The sequence below is a fragment of the Hyperoodon ampullatus genome (assembly GCF_949752795.1).
Source record: "Hyperoodon ampullatus genome assembly, chromosome: 1".
Lineage (NCBI taxonomy): Eukaryota > Metazoa > Chordata > Mammalia > Artiodactyla > Ziphiidae > Hyperoodon > Hyperoodon ampullatus.
The window spans coordinates 121,178,736-121,201,841 of record NC_136914.1 but is presented as its reverse complement, the minus strand read 5'-3'; the positions used below and the strand labels follow the sequence as shown (position 1 = coordinate 121,201,841).

Sequence of the window (23,106 nt, the reverse complement as noted above, 5' to 3'; positions counted from 1 at the left end):
TGGAACTTTCTGGGACCCACCTTCCAGGGTTCCAGAGAAGACTGTCCATGGGGAGTTGTCTCACCAGAGGCAGTCTGCTAACGAAGGGCTTGAAGGATTTTGCAGGGAAACTGTTGGCTCCTGGGAGCTGCTGACATGCAGGTGCTGGAGCAGCCGTGCATGCTGCAGAGGCTTGTGCAGGAGAAGCCGTCCACACAGCAGGAGCCAGACGCGGGGGAAGCTGTGTATGAAGCATCCTGGTTCAGCCGAAGCCACGGAAGCGGAGCACTGGGGAAACCAGCCCCACTGTAAGAGCTGGGAATTGGGAAACCACAGGTGCTCTGGGAGCTGGGCACTGCAGCAGCTGTATGTGCTCCGGGGGCAGGGTCTAGGGAAGCCATCCCCTTAGGAGCCTGCTGAGAGCACACGGGAACGAGGAAGGAAACTGCCTCCTCTTAGAAAGTCTCCCCACCTCCCTCTACCAACAAAGGAGAATTTTTTTAAAGGGCCCAGCTCAATGTTTGCAAAGCAGGCAGTGAGGCATAGATTTGGAGCTGAGAGGCGGGGAACTCACAACTGGCACATAGAGCCCTGATCCCGGAGGGCCTTGTAATGCAGGTGATGGTGGTGATGACAGTAGAAGTTTCGGTAGTTGTACCCGTCACGTCCAGGCATTGTTCTTAGCGCTTTATGTATTTTAACTCATTTTATCTTCACAATCCAGTGAGGCAGATGCTGTCATTATCCCCGCTTTACAGACGAGGTGACTGAGGCATAGAGAGGTTAAGTCACTTGCCCCCAGTCACGTGCTCGCGAGGGGTGGAGCCAGGATTCAAACCTGAGCAGCGGGACCCCGAGTCTGCCTGACAGACTCAAGTCAAGTCATGACTGATCTTTGAACAAACAGATAAATCTGTCAGGAAAGATAAGTACTTAAAAGAACTTTGCAGTCAACCCTTTTGTGATTAAACCAGCCACCTCTCTTTTATATATTTTATAAATGCTGTCATTGTAATTACTTTTAAAGTAAGTTACACAGGTACCAGGGCACATAGAACAGGATGTGTGGGGAAGGTGAAGAAATTGGGTGATGGGATTAAAATACTAGAAAATAGCATTTTGAGTGTGGTTTGATGGATTGGGGGCTCCTTTAGCATAACAAAACCAGAGAAAAGGGGGAAAGTGCAAAATTATTGTTATGGGTGTGAAGAAATATCACTCAGAAGATCTTGACAATGTTTCTCTCATCACTGTTGGGTGGGGAGGGGACAGAGCCATGGTCCCCGTGGATGGGCTCGTGGGATGGGAATGTGTAGCATTCACGGTGCACCCGACACCAGGCTGGGTGGGCAGGGAGGGGAGACCTGCCCTTGGGGAGCTCGCTGTCTTGTGGCTGAGACATGGCTGCTTCTTGAGGTCTAAGGCAAGGTGGTAGTGCCCGCTGGTTCTGCATGTGGAGGGGGTCAAGGGAAGGTGGCAAGAAAAGGTAGCACATGAGCTGGATGAAGAGCTGGAAGACGCTGTCGGTTCAGGGCCAGTGTCTGGCCAGGACCCGGACCGATGGGGGTTTGGGAAGAAGGACGATGCACGGCCAAGAAGATGGTTCTGGGTCAGATGATCTGATCCAGGCCTCCTCTATCCTTTCTACTTTAGTGACCTTGGGAAATTATTTAATCTAAGTTTCAGTTTTCTTGTTTATAAAAAGAAATATAATAGTAATGTTCCTCACAGAGCTGTTGCACAGATTAAATGAGATACGTGAAGCCTGTTTTCACCGGCGATGGCACATGCTCAGTAAATGTTGCCATTATTATTAGTATTTGCAATAATAATATTATTTATAACGTAATAATAATTATAATTATTATTGCTATTATTATTGAAAAAGGCTGAATATTAGAATCTGGGAAAGAATAATAAGGATTAGATAAAAAAGTGTTTCATAACACATATGTGCATGTGTGTGTATGTATATAGAATTTTTAAATAGTTTTCAGTTGAAACCTTTGTTTTTGTGACAGGCAGCCTAGGGAAATGCTCAGTTTTACACATAATAATGAATGCCCATTTTGTCACTATTTACAACAACTACGATTATTCTTGTCATCTCAAGAGAAATGTTCCTAGATTTGCACAAAAAATGAGCAAGATCTACCGCAAAAAAATTACCTAAGAGTAAGAGTGGCTTTATGGGTCTTATGCAGTGTATTTGAGAGTAGTCAAATGAGTCCCTGTGTGTTTTGTGTGGTTTTACTATAGGATAGGAAATCGCGTTTCCCATGTAGAGAATGGAGACTAAATATTTCTCATAAAATGAATGAAAATCTGGTGCCATCAGGTCATGGGTTTTGCCATCGGGATGGCATTCAGCCTCAGCTCCTCCAACTAGCTAGCTGGGTAACTCTGAGCAAACAGTAGAATCTTGAGTCCCTGTGCTGATCTGTAAAGTTGAGAGCATCATTGTAGTAATACCCACCTCATGGTGAAATCGTACAACAGAATGAAATAATGCGTGAAAAGTGCCTAGAGCCCCACCAGGCACAGAGAGGGTGATACACACCCGTCTCCTCCTCACCCAGCATCCCTGTTCCCAGCCTTGCCCCCTGGGGATCTCCAGTTCTAATGGCCCACTTTGGATGAAGCTGCCATGTTTATATGGACCTTGAGCCAGATAGTAATTGGAAATTCGATGGATAGGTAAGTGGTATAGGGGAACGGGTTTTCAGGGTGCCATATAAAGTCAGAGAAATCTCACACTCTCCTCTTTACCTGCACCTCTCACCGTCCATTCTATTCTTTTATGACAAATGTACTTCCTGCAGCAGTAGTGTTCTCGCCAGGGGCTGAAGGAATTGACAGCATTATTTCTTTAGAATGAGCCCTAACATCCCTTTGTTCAGAGGGATTGTAAACCCAGCATCCTCCAGATTAGATAATGTATGTTTGATATCAGTAGGAAAGAAACAGAGAAGTAAATATTTGCTACTAAATGTCTTTCTGTTGTCTTGAAAGTTAGTTAATTTCCTGCACCTGACAAGTCGGTTCCCTGCCACACCTGCCTCCCCTTTAGAGGCAAAGAGAAAACAATCCCCTACAGCAAGGAACCTGTCACTTGGGAATCCAGGGGAGATAATGTGACCACAGTGCAGTGGCAGTGAATACTGATAAGGATGTGACAGGCCATGCTTAAAGTTTGGGGTCACATTCCAATGACTGGCTGAGAGATGAAAAGAAAACAAAAAATAATCCCCCTCTTGGAATCTCATGCGGATTCACTTAGTGGTTGCTTTGCAGCTCAGCAGTCTGTCTCTTTCTTTCCACATTAATACTGTAATCACATATCCATTATGGGTTTTCAGCAACAATGTAATTGCTTCCCCTTATTTCCTGGGACGGTAGGTCTGATGGTGAGAAAGGGCAGTTGTGTAATCGTTTTTTCCCTGTGAACTCGGAGAAGTCAGTTGTGCCCTGAGGATATTGATGCCAGCTGCTTTGCTCTCTGGTGGAGGGAAGGAAGGAAATATTTTCATTGTGCTAGTTTTAGACTTCAATTTGGATTTCAGCCTTTATGATACTTTGTGTACTGGGGATAGAGCTGCTGATGCACAATTTGGCTGTCAGATCCTGGGCTTTCTGCTTTTCCCGGCAGACTTCCTGTCTCAGGACAGGGTCTCAGCACTGCTCAGCCCTCAGTGCCCTGCTTGGTGGCCGAAAGCCCAGCCAGGCCGAGAGGGCTAAGGCTCGCTCTGTATGGCCAGTGTTTGCCAGTGGAACTTGCTGCCCGCCGGGCTTCAGTTTGCCCGGGAAGGTTTAATCTGATCTTTCATAGGCATAGATACTCAGCACCACACACGCTCTCTATAAACAAAATGAGGTCACTTGACCATCCTTGCTTTTCTTGTCAGCTTCCCAGAGGTGGTTGGTGAAAGCCAGAATGAGGGAAAACTCTCTCTTTGCTGGATTCCCTTCTGAACTAACAAGAAGGGCCTGGACACCGGGGACTCCAGGTTATCTTTTTCCAGCAGTGATGGAGGGCAGTCTTCTAGGTCTTCCATATTAACGATGCACTGGTCCTAAACTCCAGAGGCATTTAGGAAGTGCCAGTAATACCTGTCTGTGCTGGTCTCGTGTCGGGTGTTTCTTGTCACATGTGCTAAAATCCAGATCAGTGTCCCACTGAATCCTGTGGGTGCCGGCGGCGTGGCCATCTGGAGTCTTGAGGTTTCAGCAGGTAGGGCCCCCAGTCAGGTGCCTGCTACTCAAGGTGTGGGCTGTGAACCGGCAACATCAGAGTCATCCAGATTTGGTTGGAGGGCAGAGTCTCAGGCCCACCCCGGCGTGCGAACCACAACTTCATTTTAACAAGATCTCCAAGTGATTCATGTGCACATGAATCCTTTTTTTTCTTTTTTAAAATCACAAGGCTTTTTTAGAATCTCCTGAAATCTGTGGACCCTATTTCCATGCAAATGCACCCACACACAAGATTTTGCAGGGCATTTCAGTGAGTGCGGTTCCCTGAACTTCAGTAAGACCCCTCTCTGGGGATCTGGGGGTGTGCCTGGTGGATCCCTGAGGCCATGGGCCCCCCGCCTTGCTGACCCGTGTTGCTGCTTGGTCGTCCTATGGACTAGCCTTCACTCTGATGCCTGATCTCGTACATTTAAGGTAGACATTTGTCATCTCTCCAGCCCCTTCACCCCTGCAGCTCTCGTTTACCAGCCCTTGCTGTCATGCTGGGCTGACAGCTCTGCTCTCTGGCTTTCTCCTTCCTCAGTTTAGGGCCAGGGTGCCAGGCCTGCAGTGGGAGCGGCTGAGAGGTATCAGTACCAAGGCCCCTGCGCACGCGCGTGGGCTCCTGAGAGGAGAGGAAGGCTTCTTAGGTCTTCCTACTCTTTCTGCTGGCGGCGTCCATTCTGCAGGCCCCGCTGGGAGCTCTGGGCTTTGATTTCTTCCAGCCTTGATGGTGGCCTGAGGAAAGCACAAGGCAGATTGCAGCTCACCCTGGGAGAAGTCTATTCACTCACTGACTTATCAAGGGCACGCTCTGACCTTGAAGGCATCCTCACTTTGGGAGGAAGCAAATGTATGTGGATGATGACAATCTAGGATATACGTCAAAACAGAGGTATGGGCACAATGCTGCGGGACCACGAATGGAGGACGAGCATGGTGTATACCGGCCGCACCCAGTATTGTCATCCCGTCCCCTCCGTGCATCACCTGCCTGGTGCCTGGTGCTGTCGGACCGCGCAGGTGTCTCCCTCTGCCCTTTCCTTCTCACCCTTGTGGCCTATCATTTGTGAAGAAGTCTCGTTTGAGCTCCTTTTGCTGGAGGTAGACACTGATCACGCCTTTTGTTTTGGGGACTGCGGCTCAGCCTGTGGCCACCCTGATGAGGCTGCAGCTGGCTGGCTGGGCTCCCTTTTCAAAGTTAGATACAAAGCCTCCGTCCCTGGCAAGTGTGCTGTTCGCTGTCTCAGGAGCCGTGGTCATTGTCTGTTTGGAGCTCATGTTACACATCCTGTGGTTTGTGGACAGAGAATACCGACACCAGGGAAAGCACACCTAAGGCATTCACGATGACAGGATGAGCTGACAGCTTCTGCAGCTCCAGCCTCGCTGTATCCCCACGGTTCTCACGCTGAGCCGACAGCATCACCAGGCTGGTACTTGCGGCATCACAGCGTCACTCATTCCCAAGGAGCTTTTACTGTTCTTGATAGAACACAGTTTGGGAACGTTTCTCTGTTTTCTTTTCTGCACGGCCAGTTGCACGTATCTGCAGAGCTGTGTGGATGCTCTGCCTCCTTGACTGTCTGGCTGCACGTTTGTCCCATAAAACGTTCAGGTGGGAGCTCTATGGCAGGTCCTCTTCCATCCCACACCTGAGCTGTCTTTGGAAAGGTGCCTCTTCTGAGAGGCGGGAAGAATAACAGCTTTCACCTACAGGGTGGGGTCTGGCTCCTTTTCTTTTCAAGTTGAGCTACTGGAAGTGCCCAGGAGATAAGCTGGGATGCGATTTACCAGGCACTCTCTCTTCCCGTCTTGCTCCTGTTTCCCTTTAAAATTCCTCGTCTGCCCTCGGTGTGGGCATGTGTTTACATTTAGCCTGTGGCTCTCAGGACTCAGTGTAGCTCTCCTACTTCTGAAGAGCTCTGATATAGAAGCCCTTTCCACAACTGCCACTGATCAAACATGTCCCCACAAACCATGACAGGGACTCTGCAAAGTGGGACGTTTAGCACCAAAGGTAAGGCTGCAAATTTTGGCAAAAAGGCCAAAGGAAAAGAAGTGGACAAATTCAAAAATAATTTAAATTTCCTTCTTGTTATAAAAGTAAAGTATGCATGTGGTTTATTTGAAAGGAAAAAAGAAAGAGAAAGAAAGAAAGAAAGAAGGAAGGAAGGAAGGAAAGAAAGAAAAGAAAGAAAGTGGTAAAATATAAAGAAAATCCCGTTCCTCCCCCAACTATGAGGAAACAGTTTCAAGTATATTCTTCCAGAAATATTTCACTCATGCATAGGCATATATGGATGTATATGCCTGCCCTTTTGTTATTTTTAAAAACTCAAATTAGATCTTAACAGAATACTGTTTGTTCTGTGCTTTACCTATTTTCGTTTAATTTTTCTTGGAAGCCTTTCCATTTTAAGAGGCTTAGCTTAGCCTTCTATTGTGAATGGTTGCACGGTGTGTAACAATAACTTTGGTTGATTTGTTTTTTCCCTTTGGTTGTTTCCAGTTGTTTCTTTTTTTTTTTTTTTTTTTTTTTTGTTTTTTTTTTTTTTTTTTTGGCGGTACGCGGGCCTCTCACTGTTGTGGCCTCTCCCGTTGCGGAGCACAGGCTCTGGATGCGCAGGCTCAGCGGCCATGGCTCACGGGCCCAGCCGCTCCGCGGCATATGGGATCCTCCCAGACCGGGGCACGAACCCGTATCCCCTGCATCAGCAGGCGGACTCTCAACCACTGCGCCACCAGGGAGGCCCTTCCAGTTGTTTCTTGTGATGCAATTACTGTACTTTTTCACACAGCTCTTTTTTCTTGTCTGAATATATCTGTAAGGTACATGCTTCAAAGTGGAATAGCTAGCTCAAAGACCATGTGCTTTTTTAATCTTAACAAACATTGCCAAATGACTTTCCTAAAAAAGGGTAATGATTTATTTGCACATCTTTACCTTGGATGTGGCTGATTATGTTTTTATATATTTTTTGGCCATTTGTATTTCTTCTGCTTATTCTGCCTATTTTCTCTTGGGTTGTTTGTTTTTCTTCTTATTGATTTTCCTTGAAGGTTAAGGAATTTGATTCTTGGACTATGCTATATATTAGAAATATTTTTTCCTAATAGGTCATTTGTATTTTGATTTTCATTTATGGCATTTTTTACTGTGTAGAAGTTGAAATTTATATGTATCCAGATTTGTCACTTTTTTTCCTTTTTGACTTCCAGGATTTTGTGTCTTCCCCACTTTAAAATTGTAGTCAAATGATTTAAAATTTCCATTTAGTCACTGAACAGCTTAGAAAACAATGCAGCACTGGCACAGTTGAGTGGCATATTGAGATTTTACCCTGACTTTAATTTTTAATGTACTCAGTCTACTGGGATCACTTATCAGGAAAGCTTTTCCCCTATTAACCTTTATTAGGATGGCTATTTTTTAACTTAATTGTTTTATGTGCTTCAAATTGGAGGAGTCCTTTAAGTGTAACTTCCCTGAAAGTTCATTCAGTTAATTAAGTACTTACTGAGTTCTATCATGGTTAATACCTTGCTAGACCATATGATTCATATGATTAAAAAAATGAGTATGACCTATTCTCAAACCTCATTAAGTACCTACAGTAGAAGGTATATGTACATAAAACCCCAGACATCAAGGAGGAGTATAATAACTGTCTTAAAAGTACTATAAAATGCCATAGGAGTTCAGAGAATGAGACTATATATGGTGTGGGTATCAGGGAAGAGTTCTTTACTAAAAGGACATTTGAGATGGGCCTTGATGAATTAGTTGGCTTTTTAATGGGTGGGGATTTTGGAAAAGAAAAGTCAGGGAAGTAGTAGTCTGAAATTAGAAACTTGTCCGTTTGTCCTGGGAAGAGCAAGTGGTCCACTTGGGTGTCATCTAGGGACACACAGGAGAGCTGTGGGGAAGCATCTGGAACAGAGCTGAGGTCGACTGGTGAAAGGCCTTGAGGGACTTGGCTTTCCATCTGGCAAGCAGTGAAAGCCACTAATGTTTTTAGAGCAATAATAGACAGGATAGATTGGAAGAGTGAAATATCTGAAGGCAGAAAGCCTCATCATTAACTGCAGGGGTGAAGAAATGAATTGCTTAATTTGGGGTAGAGTCAACAAGGGGAAGAATAGACCTGAACAATGTTCTCCATCTATGATCTACAGTTCGATGGAGGGAAAGAAAAATGTTGAAAATGACCATGATTTCTGGACTTCATTCAATTCACTCTTTTTTAAAAAAAAAAAATTGAAGCATAATTGATTTACAATGTTGTATTAATCAATTTACTTTTTTAAAAAACTTTTTATTTTATATTGGAGTATAGTTGATTAACAATGTTGTGTCAGTTTCAGGTGCACAGCAAAGTGGTTCAGTTATACATATACATGAATCTATTCTTTTTCAAATTCTTTTCCCATTTAAGTTGTTACGTAACATTGAACAGAGTTCCCTGTGCTATACAGTAGGTCCTTGTTGGTTATCCATTTTAAATACAGCACTGTGTACATGTCAATTGAGATTGACATGTACACAGTCAACTTACTCTTAGCACGTGTTGAGTCCTAGTACCTGTCAATGTGCTGGGTGCTGGGAACAGAGCAGTCAGCACGGTAGACAGGACTGCTGCTCTCAAAGCATTGAATTCTAATGGTGCAAGAGCAACACATAAGCCAAGATAAGGCAGGAATAAGAGACCATGAATATAAATAGAGAAATTAAGAGGAGGAGCTGGGTTGATGGAGATACCTGATGACTTTGACTTCATGTTCTAAAACTGAGTGTTCAGTTGTTCCAGATAATTATATACCTAGTTGTTTCTGATAGTATTCTGTTTCCTTCTTTATCTGGGTGTTTACAACTGAGTGATGTAGGGGGGAAAAAAGGTAACTTGTTGCTTAGAGTTTGAAACAGGCTGCAAAGTTGGAAAAGCCTTCTAAAATTCGTGGCTGATTGGCTTATCCACAAAGGAAAGGGAACTGAGCAGACTCATGGTCAGAATATATCTTTGGCTTTTGAGGATGCCTTAATTTTCTCCCCTGTAAAATGGAGGTCTGTCCCAGCACAGTCATTTTACTTTGCTTACAATTTTGTAGGTCATAACTTGGGAAGGGCATGGCTGGGCAGTTCTCACTAAGGGTTGTGGTCATGAAACTGAGGTTTCAGTCATGTCAGCTCAGCTGGACAGGAAGATGCCTCACTCACATGACTGGCAGCTGAGAGTGGCCATCAGCTGAGATTGTAGCTGGTGCCAATGACCAAGCAGTTGCATGTAGTCTCCTCAGCATGGATCTCAGGATAGATGGAATTGTTGACTGGCTTCCCTCAGGGCAGGTGTCCCAGAAGAGTTGGTGGAAGCTGCATGACCTTTTCTAGAATCAGTTGCTTACAAGAAAGTCACTAAGGGCAGCTCAGAATCAAGAGGAGAGGACTAAGACTCCACCTCTCAATTGTAGGAATGTCAAAGAATTTGAATTGTGATTTTAAGTTGCCACAATGTTGCAATACTATCTACTTCATAAGGTTATTTTGAGGATTAACAACTTTAAGAACAGCTCCTGACCAATCACTGTTAATTAACAGTAGTGATGATGATGGTAGTGATGGGGATGATGAGGATGATGGGGATGTTGAAGATGGTGGGGATGATGGGGGTGATGGGGATGATGGGGATGGTGAGGATGGTGGAGATGATGGGGGTGATGGGGATAATGGGGGTGATGGGGATGAGTGACTGCACTACCCTTCTGCAAAATACATTTTATTATTGTTGGAACGTTTACTCTTGGATGGAATTAATTGCTGGTCTCACCCAATCTATATTTCTTACATAATAATAGAATAATAAATAAATATGGACCACAGTGGTCAAACCTTGGCCACCATACATGCACATTTAAGACTGATTTTCATGTTATTAGTGCCTACTACTATTCAAGATTTGAGAACTTATATACTTTTTCTACTACTGTTGCTCTTTTATATATTGTATATATCATTTCGTATCTTCCTTTTTATACTCCATCCTCTGAGATAGACATGAGATATTATTTTACAAATATAGAAACTCAAATGGAGAGAAAGTACTTCTCAAAGGTCACCAACTTTGTAGCAGAGGCTAAACTCCCATCAAAGTCATCTGATTTTGGCTGAATCACCTCTGTTCAGCCACAACTAATAGGCACACCAGCTCTAAATGGCTTAAACAAAAGTAGGAATGGACACCTGCATTGGTTGCTTCAGCAACTAAGACTTGTCCTCAAAAACCCAGATTCTTTCCATTTCTTTTTTTCAGCCATTTCCATTCACAGTGCATCAGCTTTGCTTGTAGGCTGCTTCCATTAGGGTCACAAGATAGATACAGTGGTTTCTTTGTTCATTGCTGTTTGGGGAGAGAAAGTAAAAACTATTCCCCACCCACCAGCACCCCAGCATGGGCCGCAGAACGTGGTCTGATTGAGCTAAGTTCAGCTATCTGGGATTGCCAACCCCTGGACCATAAAGGCTTGTCCAGTAGAATATCATAGGTCAACTATTTTCATCAAATCACAGTCTAGCTGAGGAGCTAGGGTGGAGTTACTATCCAATAAGTCTCAAGGAGGGAGGGTTGGTTACCTGACTACTCCCCAAGTTCTGTTAGGAAGGGTAAAAAGAAGAAGGGGCATTGGCTCAGAAAACAACAGTGTCCACTACAGTTTCCTGGACAAACACTTTTTCATATACTACATTTCCTCTTGTCATATTATCAGATGGCATTCTGGGAAGCGGGCTAAAATATCCAAAAGTCTTTGTTCAGGGGAGAATTGTGTTAATCTTCTTTCTTGGAAAATAAAAGACAAAGGAATAAAATTTAAATATTTCTAAGAAAAACAGTTTTTAAAAATTGGAGATTAAATCTTTGTTGCCCAAGGAATGGAAAGATTTTAGACACATGAGAACTAGTAGTGTTTAAGCAATTTGCAGTTGAAAGCTTTGTACCATTGGGCATTCACATATCGGTTTGATAGTTTCCTCCATCGTAGTTATAGAAAAAGACCTGGTTATTTTCAAAGTTTCTAAAGAATGAGGTAAAATGCTAATACTCCTTTTTAAAAAATTAATTAATTAATTAATTAGGCTGCATTGGGTCTTCGTTGCTGCGCATGGGCTTTCTCTAGCTATGGCGAGCGGGGGCTACTCTTCGTTGCGGTGCGCAGGCTTCTTATTGCGGTGGCTTCTCTTGTTACGGAGCACGGGCTCTAGGCACACAGGCTTCAGTATTTGTGGCACGAGGGCTCAGTAGTTGTGGCTCACGGGTTCTAGAGTGCAGGCACAGTAGTTGTGGCGCACGGGCTTAGTTGCTCCGCAGCATGTGGGATCTTCCCAGACCAGGGCTCGAACCCGTGTCCCCTGCATTGGCAGGCAGATTCTTAACCACTGCACTACCAGGGAAGTCCCAAAATGCTAATACTCTTTAAGTGAAAATATTAATAAATCAGGAAAGAGAGTTTGGTAAGAAGAACTGAGATTGTAGGTGTCTGTGTTAGAATTCAGTATTTCCATTTCTAAAATGGATTGAAGCTTGCCCACAAATTTCCTGCCTACCCCCTCTATTAACATCATTCTTTGTAAATAACACATTCATGCCTCAGTTCCATGATGATTCAAGCCACAGTCAGATGATCTCTCTTGGACCTCATTTAACTTTTAACTGGGAGGAATAACAGAAATGATGAATCTCAATTATCTATTCAAGAACTTTCTCCCAAGCACTGAAATTGTATTTTCAAATTGCCTCATTAGTAGTTGTGAAAACATCACCAAAGATCTCACATAGCTCAAATAGCTGTAAGTCATTCATTTAAGGGATTATTACTAAAGACCTAATTATTCTTCTGTACAGGAATAGCAAAACATTGCAAGACTCTGAAATTAGCCACTACTCTCTTTATTACAAATGGATTCAGTAAGAAGATATTTTAAAAATCTAAAGTTTCATGAAATTATTACATGAGCTATAATGAAGCACTGCAATTTTATATCTACAGTGATTTACTCACCACTCAGTATGTGTCTCTAAAATTCGTTTCCAAACTTTGACATATGCATTCTAAGAGATATTTCAGGATAAATATCTTTCACTTTCACTCAAAGACCACACATACTATATCTCATCAAAAAGAAAATGAACACAAAGTTACAGTATTCAAATCACTATAATGTAGAAAATTATTTACAAAATGAGCAAACTCTTTTCCCTTAGGAAATTTATGAGAGGTTGGCTGCTGGCTCTTTCCCTTCAATCCAGCCCTGCACACACCATGAGAAATCAGAGAGATGCTGATGGATCTGACAAGTTAATAATAAAAAATATCCAAGAACCCCCTGGGCAACTGAAAATGATTTGGTCTCCATGTGGGGAAGAAACAGATGATAAAGTGGAGGAGAGGTTTTCAGGCACGCCCCTTTCTTTCTCCCACATTGCCTGGGAAGGTCAGTGCCCACTGCGTTGCTTCTGGAAAGACACAAGCACCTGCTGGCCAGTGAATCAGGGGAGGTAGGACTAGAAGACCAGCCTCAGAGGAGCCACCATGGGAGGGCTTGGATCTTGAGCATTCCTCCAGCCCTCCCAGTTCCATGAGGGGTAGATAATTGCAACTGAGGGAATCTATGTTTTTCTTCAAGCACAGACGTACAGATTATCCCATCAGAGGTTCTTTTCCCTGAGACGATGTCCCACCCTCCCACCACATAAACCTACTAGGTTGGGCACAAGTTAGGGCCTTGGCATTATCCCCTTCTCCAAAGACCCATCACCAGCCAAAGTGGTTAATATGCCTAAGGAAACATGAACTCATATGGAAAATACACAAGACTTCTTAGGAGGGCAACTGCTATAAAGGAACAACAACAATAGAAGGACTCTTACTTGATGAAGTGTAATTAGACACAAGATGTTCAATAGATGTATCACGTATTTCCTAAAGATAAGGGAGGATATTGGAGACAGGAAGTAAGACAGGAAGTCACAAAGAAACCCAAATGGAAATTCAGATAAGGCAGACTTTAAAAATTGAAAAAAGTCTCAGTAAATGGGTTGAACAGCCAGGTGGATTTTGTTGAAGAACCAACTAGTGAGCCAGATGACCATTCAAAAACTCTGAGGGCCTGAGAAACAGAGAGAAGGAAAAAAAAACAAAAGTTAAGCAATGTACAGAATAGGGTTATTTGATCAAAGTTCATATGAAAAAAAATGCCAGAAGAAAAGAAAACAATTAATAGAGGCAAGAGAGGAAATATTTGAGGGACTAATGACTGAAAGTTGCCCAGAAAAAAGGAAAAGCTATAAGACCTTTTACCAATGGGCTTAATGACTCTAACAGAATAGAAAAGGGTGGGGTGGTCAATAGGTTGTAATTAAACTTTATATATAACAAAGATAAAAGAAATTTCTAAGGGCAGATCATCTAGAAAGGGATAAGAATTAGATCTCAGACTTTTCAATAACAACATAGAAGGCAAGAAGGCAGAATATTAAGCCAAACCATTATTTAGAGTTTGAGTGTGAAATAAAGATGTTTTCAGACCTGTAAGTTCTTAAAAGATTTACAGGGCTTCCCTAGTGGTACAGTGGTTAAGAATCCACCTGCCAGTGCAGGGGACACGGGTTCGAGCCCTGGTCAGGGAAGATCCCACATGCCGCGGAGCAGCTAAGCCCACGCGCCACAACTTCTGAGCCCGCATGCCACAACTACTGAAGCCCACGCACCTAGAGACCGTGCTCCACAAGAAGAGAAGCCACCTCAGGGAGAAGCCTGTGCATTGCAACGAAGAGTAGCCCCCGCTCACTGCAACTAGAGAAAGCCTGTGCACGGCAATGAAGACCCAACCTGGCCATAAATAAATAAATAAATAGGCCGTCTGTCAAACCACTAAAAAAAAAGAAGTTTTAAATGAAAAATAAGTTCAGGAGGGCAGTGTGAGTTATGTGAGAGAGTACATGAAAAAAACTTTAGTAAATTTTACTGTTGAGGAGATAGAGAGCTTACAAATAAAACAAAAATGTATCTTAGTAAAAATTTAGAACTAAAATATGGCCTCGAGATACATACAAATGTATCACCTTGCAGATGGGATGGGGATAGAATGAGGGGGTGGTGAACATTTGCTAAGGTGCAGCCCAGGTAGCCTCATTCCTCCCCTGATCTACTGCAAGTCCCTCAGACGACAAATGAAAATTTAATTTCACGCAAAAACCTCTACACAAATGTTCATAGCAACTTTATGTATAACATTCCCAAGCTGGGAACATCACAGATGTCCTTCAGTGGGTGAATGGTTGAATAAACTGTGGTCCAGACAGAGCATGGCACACTACTCAGCAATAGAAATGAATAAACTATTGGTATGTGAATCTCCAGGGAACTGTGTTGAATGAAAAAAGCCAATTCCAAAAGGTGCATTATTTATGATTCTATTTATATAACATTTTTGAAATGGCAAAATTTTAGAAATGGAGAACAGATGTAATGGTTTCCAGACACTAGGGATGGGGGTCAGGGTGGGAAGTAGTGATGTGGTTATAACACGACATATAGGGATGCTCGTGGTGGTGGAGTTGTTCTGTACCTTGAATGTGGTGGTGGATACATGAGCTTACACAAGGGATAAAATTATACAGAACTATAGACATACACATGCACACACACACGAGAGGACATCTGAATAAGATCAGTGGATTGCACCAATGCCAATTCCCTGGTTGTGATATTGTACTATATTTTTGCAAGATGTTACCATTGTGGGAAACTGGGTAAAGGATACATGGATCTCTCTGTATTCTTTCTCACAATTTTATGTGAATTAATAAAAAGAAAAAGGAAGGTAGGAAAAAGAAACAAAGACATACAACTTTTTAAAATTAGACATCTTAGTTGTAATATATCACAAAAACAACAACAATTAAACAGTAATTACAACACCTGGGTTAAAGCCAGTAATCCCAAAGATTAAATTCCAGAATGGATTTTTATAAAATTCAGCCAAATGTTTTGTATTGCATTCATTTCTGAAAAAAAAAGTAAAAATAAAGTTGAACATAAAGTGTGGTAAAAATATAAGCCAGGAAAAGTGGAACTAAAAGAATATTGGGGTAACAATTATAATATCAGACAAAGCACTATATGTAAAATTTTGGGGACAATAATGTTGCCAATTCTGGAATTCAATTACAGAAAAATATGAAAATGAATAAGTTTGATGGTAGGTATACAAGTGTTTGTTAAATTGTTTTCCATATTTTTCTGTATATTTAAAATATTTTAATAATTTTAAAAGACAAAAATATTGGAGATGATTAAAGTATTACTCAGATGAAAATTTAGAGCTTTAAATACATTAGCTAAAAATTAAGTAGTAAGAGAGGAAAATCAAAGAAAGAAAACTAACAAGCATTTAACAGCAGAAGCTAATAAAAAGATAATAAATCTAAAGAATGACAAAAAAGTTAATATAAAGATAAGATCAGAAATCAAGGAAATAGAGAACAAAAATTAATAACTAAGATTAACAAAGCAAAAGTTGTTCTTTGAAAAGATTAATAAGCTAGCAAACCTCTGATAAGACTGAACAAGATAAATCAGAAAAGAGGTAAATAACTATTTAAATAAAGTACAGAATGAAAAGGAGAAATGTCTATGGAGACAAGTGATTTTAAGAATAATTTTTAGGGCTTCCCTGGTGGTGCAGTGGTTAAGAATCTGCCTGCCAGTGCAGGGGACACGGGTTCGAGCCCTGGTCCGGGAAGATCCTGCATGCCATGTAGCAGCTAAGCCCGTGCACCAAAACTACTGAGCCTGTGTTCTAGAGCCCACGAGCCACAACTATTGAGCCCACGTGCCACAACTACTGAAGCCTGTGCACCTAGAGCCCGTGCTCTGCAACAAGAGAAGCCACCGCAATGAGAAGTCCGTGCACCGCAACGAAAAGTAGCCCCCACTCACTGCAACTAGAGAAAGCCTGTGCGCAGCAACGAAGACCCAACACAGCCAGAAAGTAATTAATTAATTAATTTTTAAAAATTCTTTTAATTTATGAACAAACATTACAATACATATGAAACCCATAAGAAAATGGATTGATTTCTATAAAAGATATAAATTGTTAAACTGGATACAAGAAGAAACAGAAAATCAGTAGACTAAAAATTAAAGATATTGAACTGGCAATAAAATGCTTTCTTCAACAAAAGCCTTAGGAAAAGGATGGGGAACCCAAGGCAGGAATAAACTGGCAATGGATAGGTAAAGACAATTCACAGGAGGAGATCTGAGTGGCTGTGAAGCGATTGCGGTGGAGAAACACAACTTCAAAGAAGATGCCACTTGTCACGTATCAGATTGGCTACAATTAGGAAACTGGACAATAGAGTCCAGTTTTTCTAATAAGGATGGTCTCTTCTCATGTGTACCAGACCCCATTTCTGCTCTCTTGCTCCAGGACATGGCTCAGATATCTGTGTTCTCTTTCTCTCTTTTTATTACTTTAGGAGTTTTTTTGCTGTTATTGTTGTTGGGTTTTTTTTGTTTGTTTTTGGCTGTGCTGTGCGGCATGTGGGATCTTAGTTCCCTGACCAGGGATTGAACCTGTGCCCCCTAAGTGGAAGTGCAGATCCCTAACCACTGGACCTCCAGGGAATTCCCCTCTTTTTTAAATTTTAGATTGGCATATAACACAATCAGAAAGTGCACACATTGTGAATATACTGCTTGATGAATTTTCACAAAATGACCATACTCATCACTGCCACCATAGAAAAACAAAGCACTTCTAGTTACGCCAGCAGCCCCCTCTTCCTGTCATTACCCCTCTTCTCCCCAGAGAAGCCACTATCCTGATGTCTAACACCATGAATTAGTTTTGCATATTTAAAAACATAAAATAAATGGAATCATAGTGCCTCCTCTTTGCCTTTTTGTCTAACCTTATGTTTTTGAGATCCAGCCATATTGTTGCAGATTGTACTAATTTGTTCATCTTCTTTGCAAAAATTCCAATGAATGGACATTCCACAATTTATCCTCTCTTCTATTTATGGCCATTTGTTTTCCCTCCCAGGTTTTGGCTGTTACAAATAATGTTGTCCAATCATACATATATACAGTTGATCTTCATTATTTGTGGATTTTGTGTTTGCGAGTTTGTCTACTTACTAAAATTTATTTGTAACTCCCAAATCAGTACCCGCAGAGCTTTCCCCGTCATTCATGGACGTGCCCAGAGTGGCCAAAAATTTGAGTCACCTGATGTGCACAATCCCAGCTGAGGTCGAACAAGGCAGTGCTCTGTTTCCTCGTTACAGTTTTCATACTGTAGACAAGTGCCCTTTTTGCTGTCTAGTTAATGCCATGTTTTTCACATCTTTGTGCTTTTGTCTTGGTGATTTTGCTGTTCAAATGGCCCCCTCCCCAGCACAGTGCTGAAGTGCTGTCTGGTGTTCCTGAGGGCAGGAAGGCTGTGATGTGTCGTATGGAGAACCTATGTGTTTTGTAAGCTTTGTTCAGGCCAGAGTTACAGTGCTCTGACCATGAGTCCAGTGTTAGTGAATCAACAATATATATTAAATAAGGTGTTTTTAAACAGGAACACACATAAAACAAGGTTATATATTGATCAGTTAATGATAATGTTGTAACCAAAGGCTCACGGGAAGCTAACCCTCCATTTCCCCTGAGAGCAGTGGTTCAGTATCTGCTCATTCAGTGCTCATGGTGACTACAGAACATGACTACTGCGAACAATGAGAATATGTGCGTTTCATGAGTATAAACCTAGGAGTCGTGGTGCTGGCTCATGTGATCGACATATTTTCAACATTAGTACATCTGTCAAAGAGATTTCAAAGACACTGTGTTCATGTACAGTCCCATCAGCAGTATAGGAGAGGACTAATCATTCTTTACCTTCTCTGACACTTGGTATTGTCAGGCTTTTAGATTTTAGCCATCTTGATGATGTGCAATACATCACACTGTAGTTTAATGTGCATTTTCCTGATGGTTGATGGCATGGTGCATCTTTTCATAAGGTACTTATTGGCCATTTAGATGCCCTCTTTTGTGAAGTGTCTGTTCAAGTCTTTGCCCTTTAAAAAAATTGGGTTGTCTGTCTCTTTCTTATTGTTCTGTAGGATTCCTGTTTATATTCCAGAAGCAGTCCTTTGCTGGTTATATGTATTACAAATAACTTCTCCCACTTTGTGGCTTACCATTTCATTTTCTCAATGATTTTTTTTGATGAATATAAGTTCTTCATATTAATAGTCAAATTTATCATTTGTTTTCTTTATAGTTAGTACTTTTTATATTCTGTTTGAGAGATCTTTGTTTACTATGAAGGCATACCTCAGAGATATTGCAGGTTTGGTTCCAGACCATGGCAATAAAGCAAATATTGCAATAGGCAAGTCACACGAATATTTTGGTTTCTCAGTGTTTACACTATACTGTAGTCTATTAAGTGTGCAATAGCATTATGTCTAAAAAACAATGTATATACATACCTTCATTAAAAAATACTTTATTGCTAAAAATGCTAACCATTATCTGAGACTTCAGTGAGTTTGCTGAAACTCTTTTTGCTGGTGGAGGGTTTGAAATATTGCAAGAATTACTAAAATGTGACACAGAGACATGGAATAAGAAAATGCTGTTAAAATAATGGTGCTGATAGACTTACTTGATGCAGAGTTGCCACAAACCTTCAAACTGCAAAGAAAAAAATTCACTATTTGTGAAGTGCAATAAAATGAAGCAAGGTATGCCTGAATTATTTTCTAGAAGTTTTATTCCTTTATTTTTCACACTTTGATCTACAATCCACCTGAAATTGATGTTTGCATGGTATGAGCCAGTAATCATGACTTTGATTTTTTTTCCTATAGTGATATCCAGCTGACGTAGTGCATATGTTTAGAAGATTGTCCTTTCCCCACTACACTTTGCCACTAATGCTTTCATGACATATTTCCATCCTTTTGTCTGCAACCTGTTTGTATCCTTATATTTATGTATGTCTCTTGTAAGCAACATGTAATTAGATTTTGAATTTTTTATTCTAGTCTAAAATCTTTGACTTTTAAATACAGTATTTATCTATTTATATTTAATGTAATTCCTAATATATTAGGGAATAAATAGTTCTATTTTGCCATTTTCCCTATCTGTACCACATTCATTCCTGTCTTCTTTATTGCTTTCACTAAACCAATACTTAAGTATTTTTTAATTTAAAAACATTTCTCCCAAGCTTGTTAGTTATACATTCTTTTAATTTCTCTGTTTTATGACTACCATAAGGGGTTCAATATGAATCCATGACTTTTTAAAGTTTAATACAAATGAGCACTTTACTGCTTTCTGGACAACACAAGGAATTGAAACTATTTTAATTCCTTTCACTCCCTCCTTCTCTTTGTGCTAGCTATCATGTATTTTAATTCTTCATATATTTTAGATCACAAAAGAAATTATTATTACTGTTTTTTATATCAACAGCCACTTAAATTTACCCACACATTTACTCTTCCCATTGTTTTTCATTCCTTTATGCATGTCCTTGCTTCCAGCTGGGATCATTTCCTTTATTATGGATATACTGCCAAGGAATTCTTTCAGTTTTATTTATTTGAAGATATCTTTCTTTTACTTTTATTTTTGAAGGAAATTAAAAATAATTGTGTAACTTATAGATTGTTAGGTTTTTTCCACGATTTTTAAGATGTTGCTTTATTACCTCCTGGCATCCACCATTTCTGTCAGCGATATACTTCCTTGAAGTGAATGTCTTTTTCCACTAGCTGTTTTTAAGAGTTTTGATCTGTCTCTGTTGTCCAGCAGTTTCACTAAGATGAACCTAAGTGTGTGTTTTAGTTTGATTTTCCCTTCTTTGAGATTGTAACGCTACCCAAATGTGTAGTTTGATGTCTCTTGTCAATTATTTGAAAATTCTCAACACTAGCTCTTTTAATATTGCTTCTGTCTCATTCTTTCTTTTTTACTTCTGGATTTATCATTTATAGATACAGCCTTTAAAATAATGATAATTCATATGTTGAGGAAGATAGAGGACATGATGGATAATTTCAGCAGAGAACTGAAATATATTTTAAAAATCAAGTAGAAATTATAGAACTGAAAAATCAATTAACTAAAATTTAGAACACAGAGATAAATTGAATAGCAGATTAGACACAGTAGAAGGAAGGATTATTAAATGGAAGATAGGTGTATAGAAAATATCCAGCCTGAAGCTGAATGAATGGATGAAAAATACATACTTTCATTTAAAATTTCAGGTTTTTGGCTTTCCATGAAAGTCAGAATTTTTTGTGAACATTGAGTCTACATTCCTCATAGCTTTAGTTGCCCTGAGCTGAGGAAGGGCTCTCTGTGCAGGGATATGTCCTTTCTACTAGCAAGAGTTCACTTCTCTCTATTGTTTTCTGCCACTGAGGCTGAATATCAGTTGTTATGGTTTATATTACCCCTGCACTGCTTCACTCATTTGTGTTACCTGGGTGAGTGTGGTTTAGTAAGGGAAAATGGTGGGGGAGGGACAATCTAGACAGATGAAATAGCACATGAAAAAGTACTTACCCTGGGGGAGTTGGGCAGGTCTGGGGACTCAGATTAAGGCAGCAGGACTAGAGCACAGACATGAGTGGGGGTGTTGTATTGGGCCACTGAGTCTGAAAAAATATTTAGGATCTTGGATAGCCTTACAGACCAAGTAGCTAAGAAGGACTATACTTATTTCACGGTAAACAGATTTGGCCCCTCTGAATCTTCTGGTTGAAATAATCCATCACTATGTAAACTTAACTTGTTAACTCTAACTTTTAGCCAGGTAGACAAGTTATTGGTGTGGTATGCTGAAACATCACTTAATTAATTTTTATGCCTTTGTTTCTTCTCTGCCTTAGCTGCAAGTGTCCACTGCTTGGAAAAGTGTGGGAAGCTGACTTGGAAGCTTGTCGGTTGCTTATCCAGAGCCTGCAGCTCCAGGAGGCCAGGGGCAGCCTGTTGGCAGAAGATGAGAGACAGATGGATGACTTAGGGGGAGGTGCTTGTACAACAGCTCTGGCCATCCCCCCGAGGCCCCACTCTGAAGATGAGAGGAAGACACCTTTGCAAGCATTTGAAGAGTGGAAGGTGCACCTGACCCCTTCTCCTCACTATGCTGGCAGTGAACAGAAAGAGGTCTGTCCATCCGCATAGCCTCAATAGGGGCCTTACTCTGAGGGATGATTTGGGACCACACTTCAAGTGAGAGCAGTAAATACTGGGCAGGCTTCCCACTGAACCACCCAGACTCTTTAAAGATTTAACAACTCTTGAATATGATTACAAAATGATGTAGAATTTTTATAGAAGTTGTTTAAAATATAGGAGAATGGAAAGAATTAGTTCTATTTTCTAATTTCATGGCTATCGTTAGAATATACAATCTAATATATAATTACTACATATATAGCCCATACTATATATGTCATATATAAGATATAGCTACCGTATGTACTACATATTATATATGTCATATATGATATTTCATTTTGTATTTAGAATCCATATCTTACAATATTGATTCATTAGAATCAAACAAATATATGTATATATTCCAGTAACTGTTTTTGCCAAAGCAAGGTCATAATGAATGTTAGAGTTTGCTCTTGTCATTTAAAACAACCTAATACTTGGCCTGTGATATATGCATTAAAAATTAAAGTGTAGATTTATTCAACATTTTACCCCAAGGCTGACCTAGATCAACAGAGAAGAGTTCCCCACCCCTCCTCTCCCTGGTTCATCTCTCCTCTCTCCCCTCCCCTCTCACACTTTCCCCTCTAACCCTAATAAGATTCTTGCAATGAAAGGGCTCCAGGAATTTTTTTCCAGTTTTAGTGCTATGACAGGAGGCTTTAGAGCACTTTTCTGGCCAGATTCCCAGGTGTTTTGAATATTAAAAGAAAGTAAAACCTTGGTGAAACTGGAGGAACGTGTCATTTCACGTTCACATCTCACGTTTTCCATTAGTTGTGCCCCCTCCCTGGGTCTCTGCCACGACTCACCAGGGAACGCACCCCATTTGGGGGCCTCCCCACCGTCCTGTCTGCAGGACCATGGTCTTTACAGAGCACACACTCGCTGACCATGTGTGCCTAACGTCACCGTCTTCTGGACCGCTGGGAAAATTGATACTTGATCATATATTTGAATTGAATAACCTGATGAGAAAGCAGGCTGTTGTCACTCTCTGGAATCCTGCTGGCCTCATAAAATTAGGCTCTACACTGAGCTGTCAATGATCTCAACTCCTTTGTTAGCTGAGGCCCCGCAGGTGGAATCCTCCACAAAGCCTGGTTGCCCGAGCTCATGCTTACAGTTGTTGAAAACTTGTGGCCAGTTGCAGTTGGCCAGCTTCAAAGAATATTCTGGTGCGAGGGACACACTGCCTGAGTGAGGGGAAGGGAGCCCTGGGTGGAAGAAACTGCAGGCCCTGGGGCTGAGTCTTTGAAGGTAGGGCTGGCTCTCCAAAGGGGCTTCCCGGGAGCTCAGTGCTAGGACAGGAGCCAAGCCAGGTACATGGTGGGGTTTGCTGGGACAGTGAACACCTCTGGAGGTCATGCCTGCTTCAGAAGATCTGACCTTGTAGGGGGAGTCTCCTCCCTCCCTCCCTCCCTCCCTCTCTCTCTCCCTCCCTCCCTCCTCTTCCTTCTTCCTTCCTTCCTTCTTTCCTGCCTCCCTCCTTCTTCCTTCTTTCCTTCCTTCCTTCCTTCCTGCCTTCTTTCTTTCCCTCCCTCCCTCCCTCCCTCCTTCCGTGTTTCTTTCCCTCCCTCCCTCCCT

The 23,106-nt window shown here is 41.4% G+C and overlaps 1 protein-coding gene across 1 annotated transcript in view; it reads left to right on the top strand.

Annotated features, from left to right (window-relative positions):
* DISC1 (DISC1 scaffold protein) overlaps positions 1-23,106 on the top strand; it is a gene marked incomplete at both ends in the record, with an annotated part of 352,917 nt that overhangs the window by 304,494 nt on the left and 25,317 nt on the right. Inside the window, one exon of the mRNA XM_079713831.1 lies at positions 21,186-21,462. Within this exon, the coding sequence (XP_079569957.1) occupies positions 21,186-21,462 (277 nt within the window). The remainder of the gene's footprint in view (positions 1-21,185; positions 21,463-23,106) is intronic.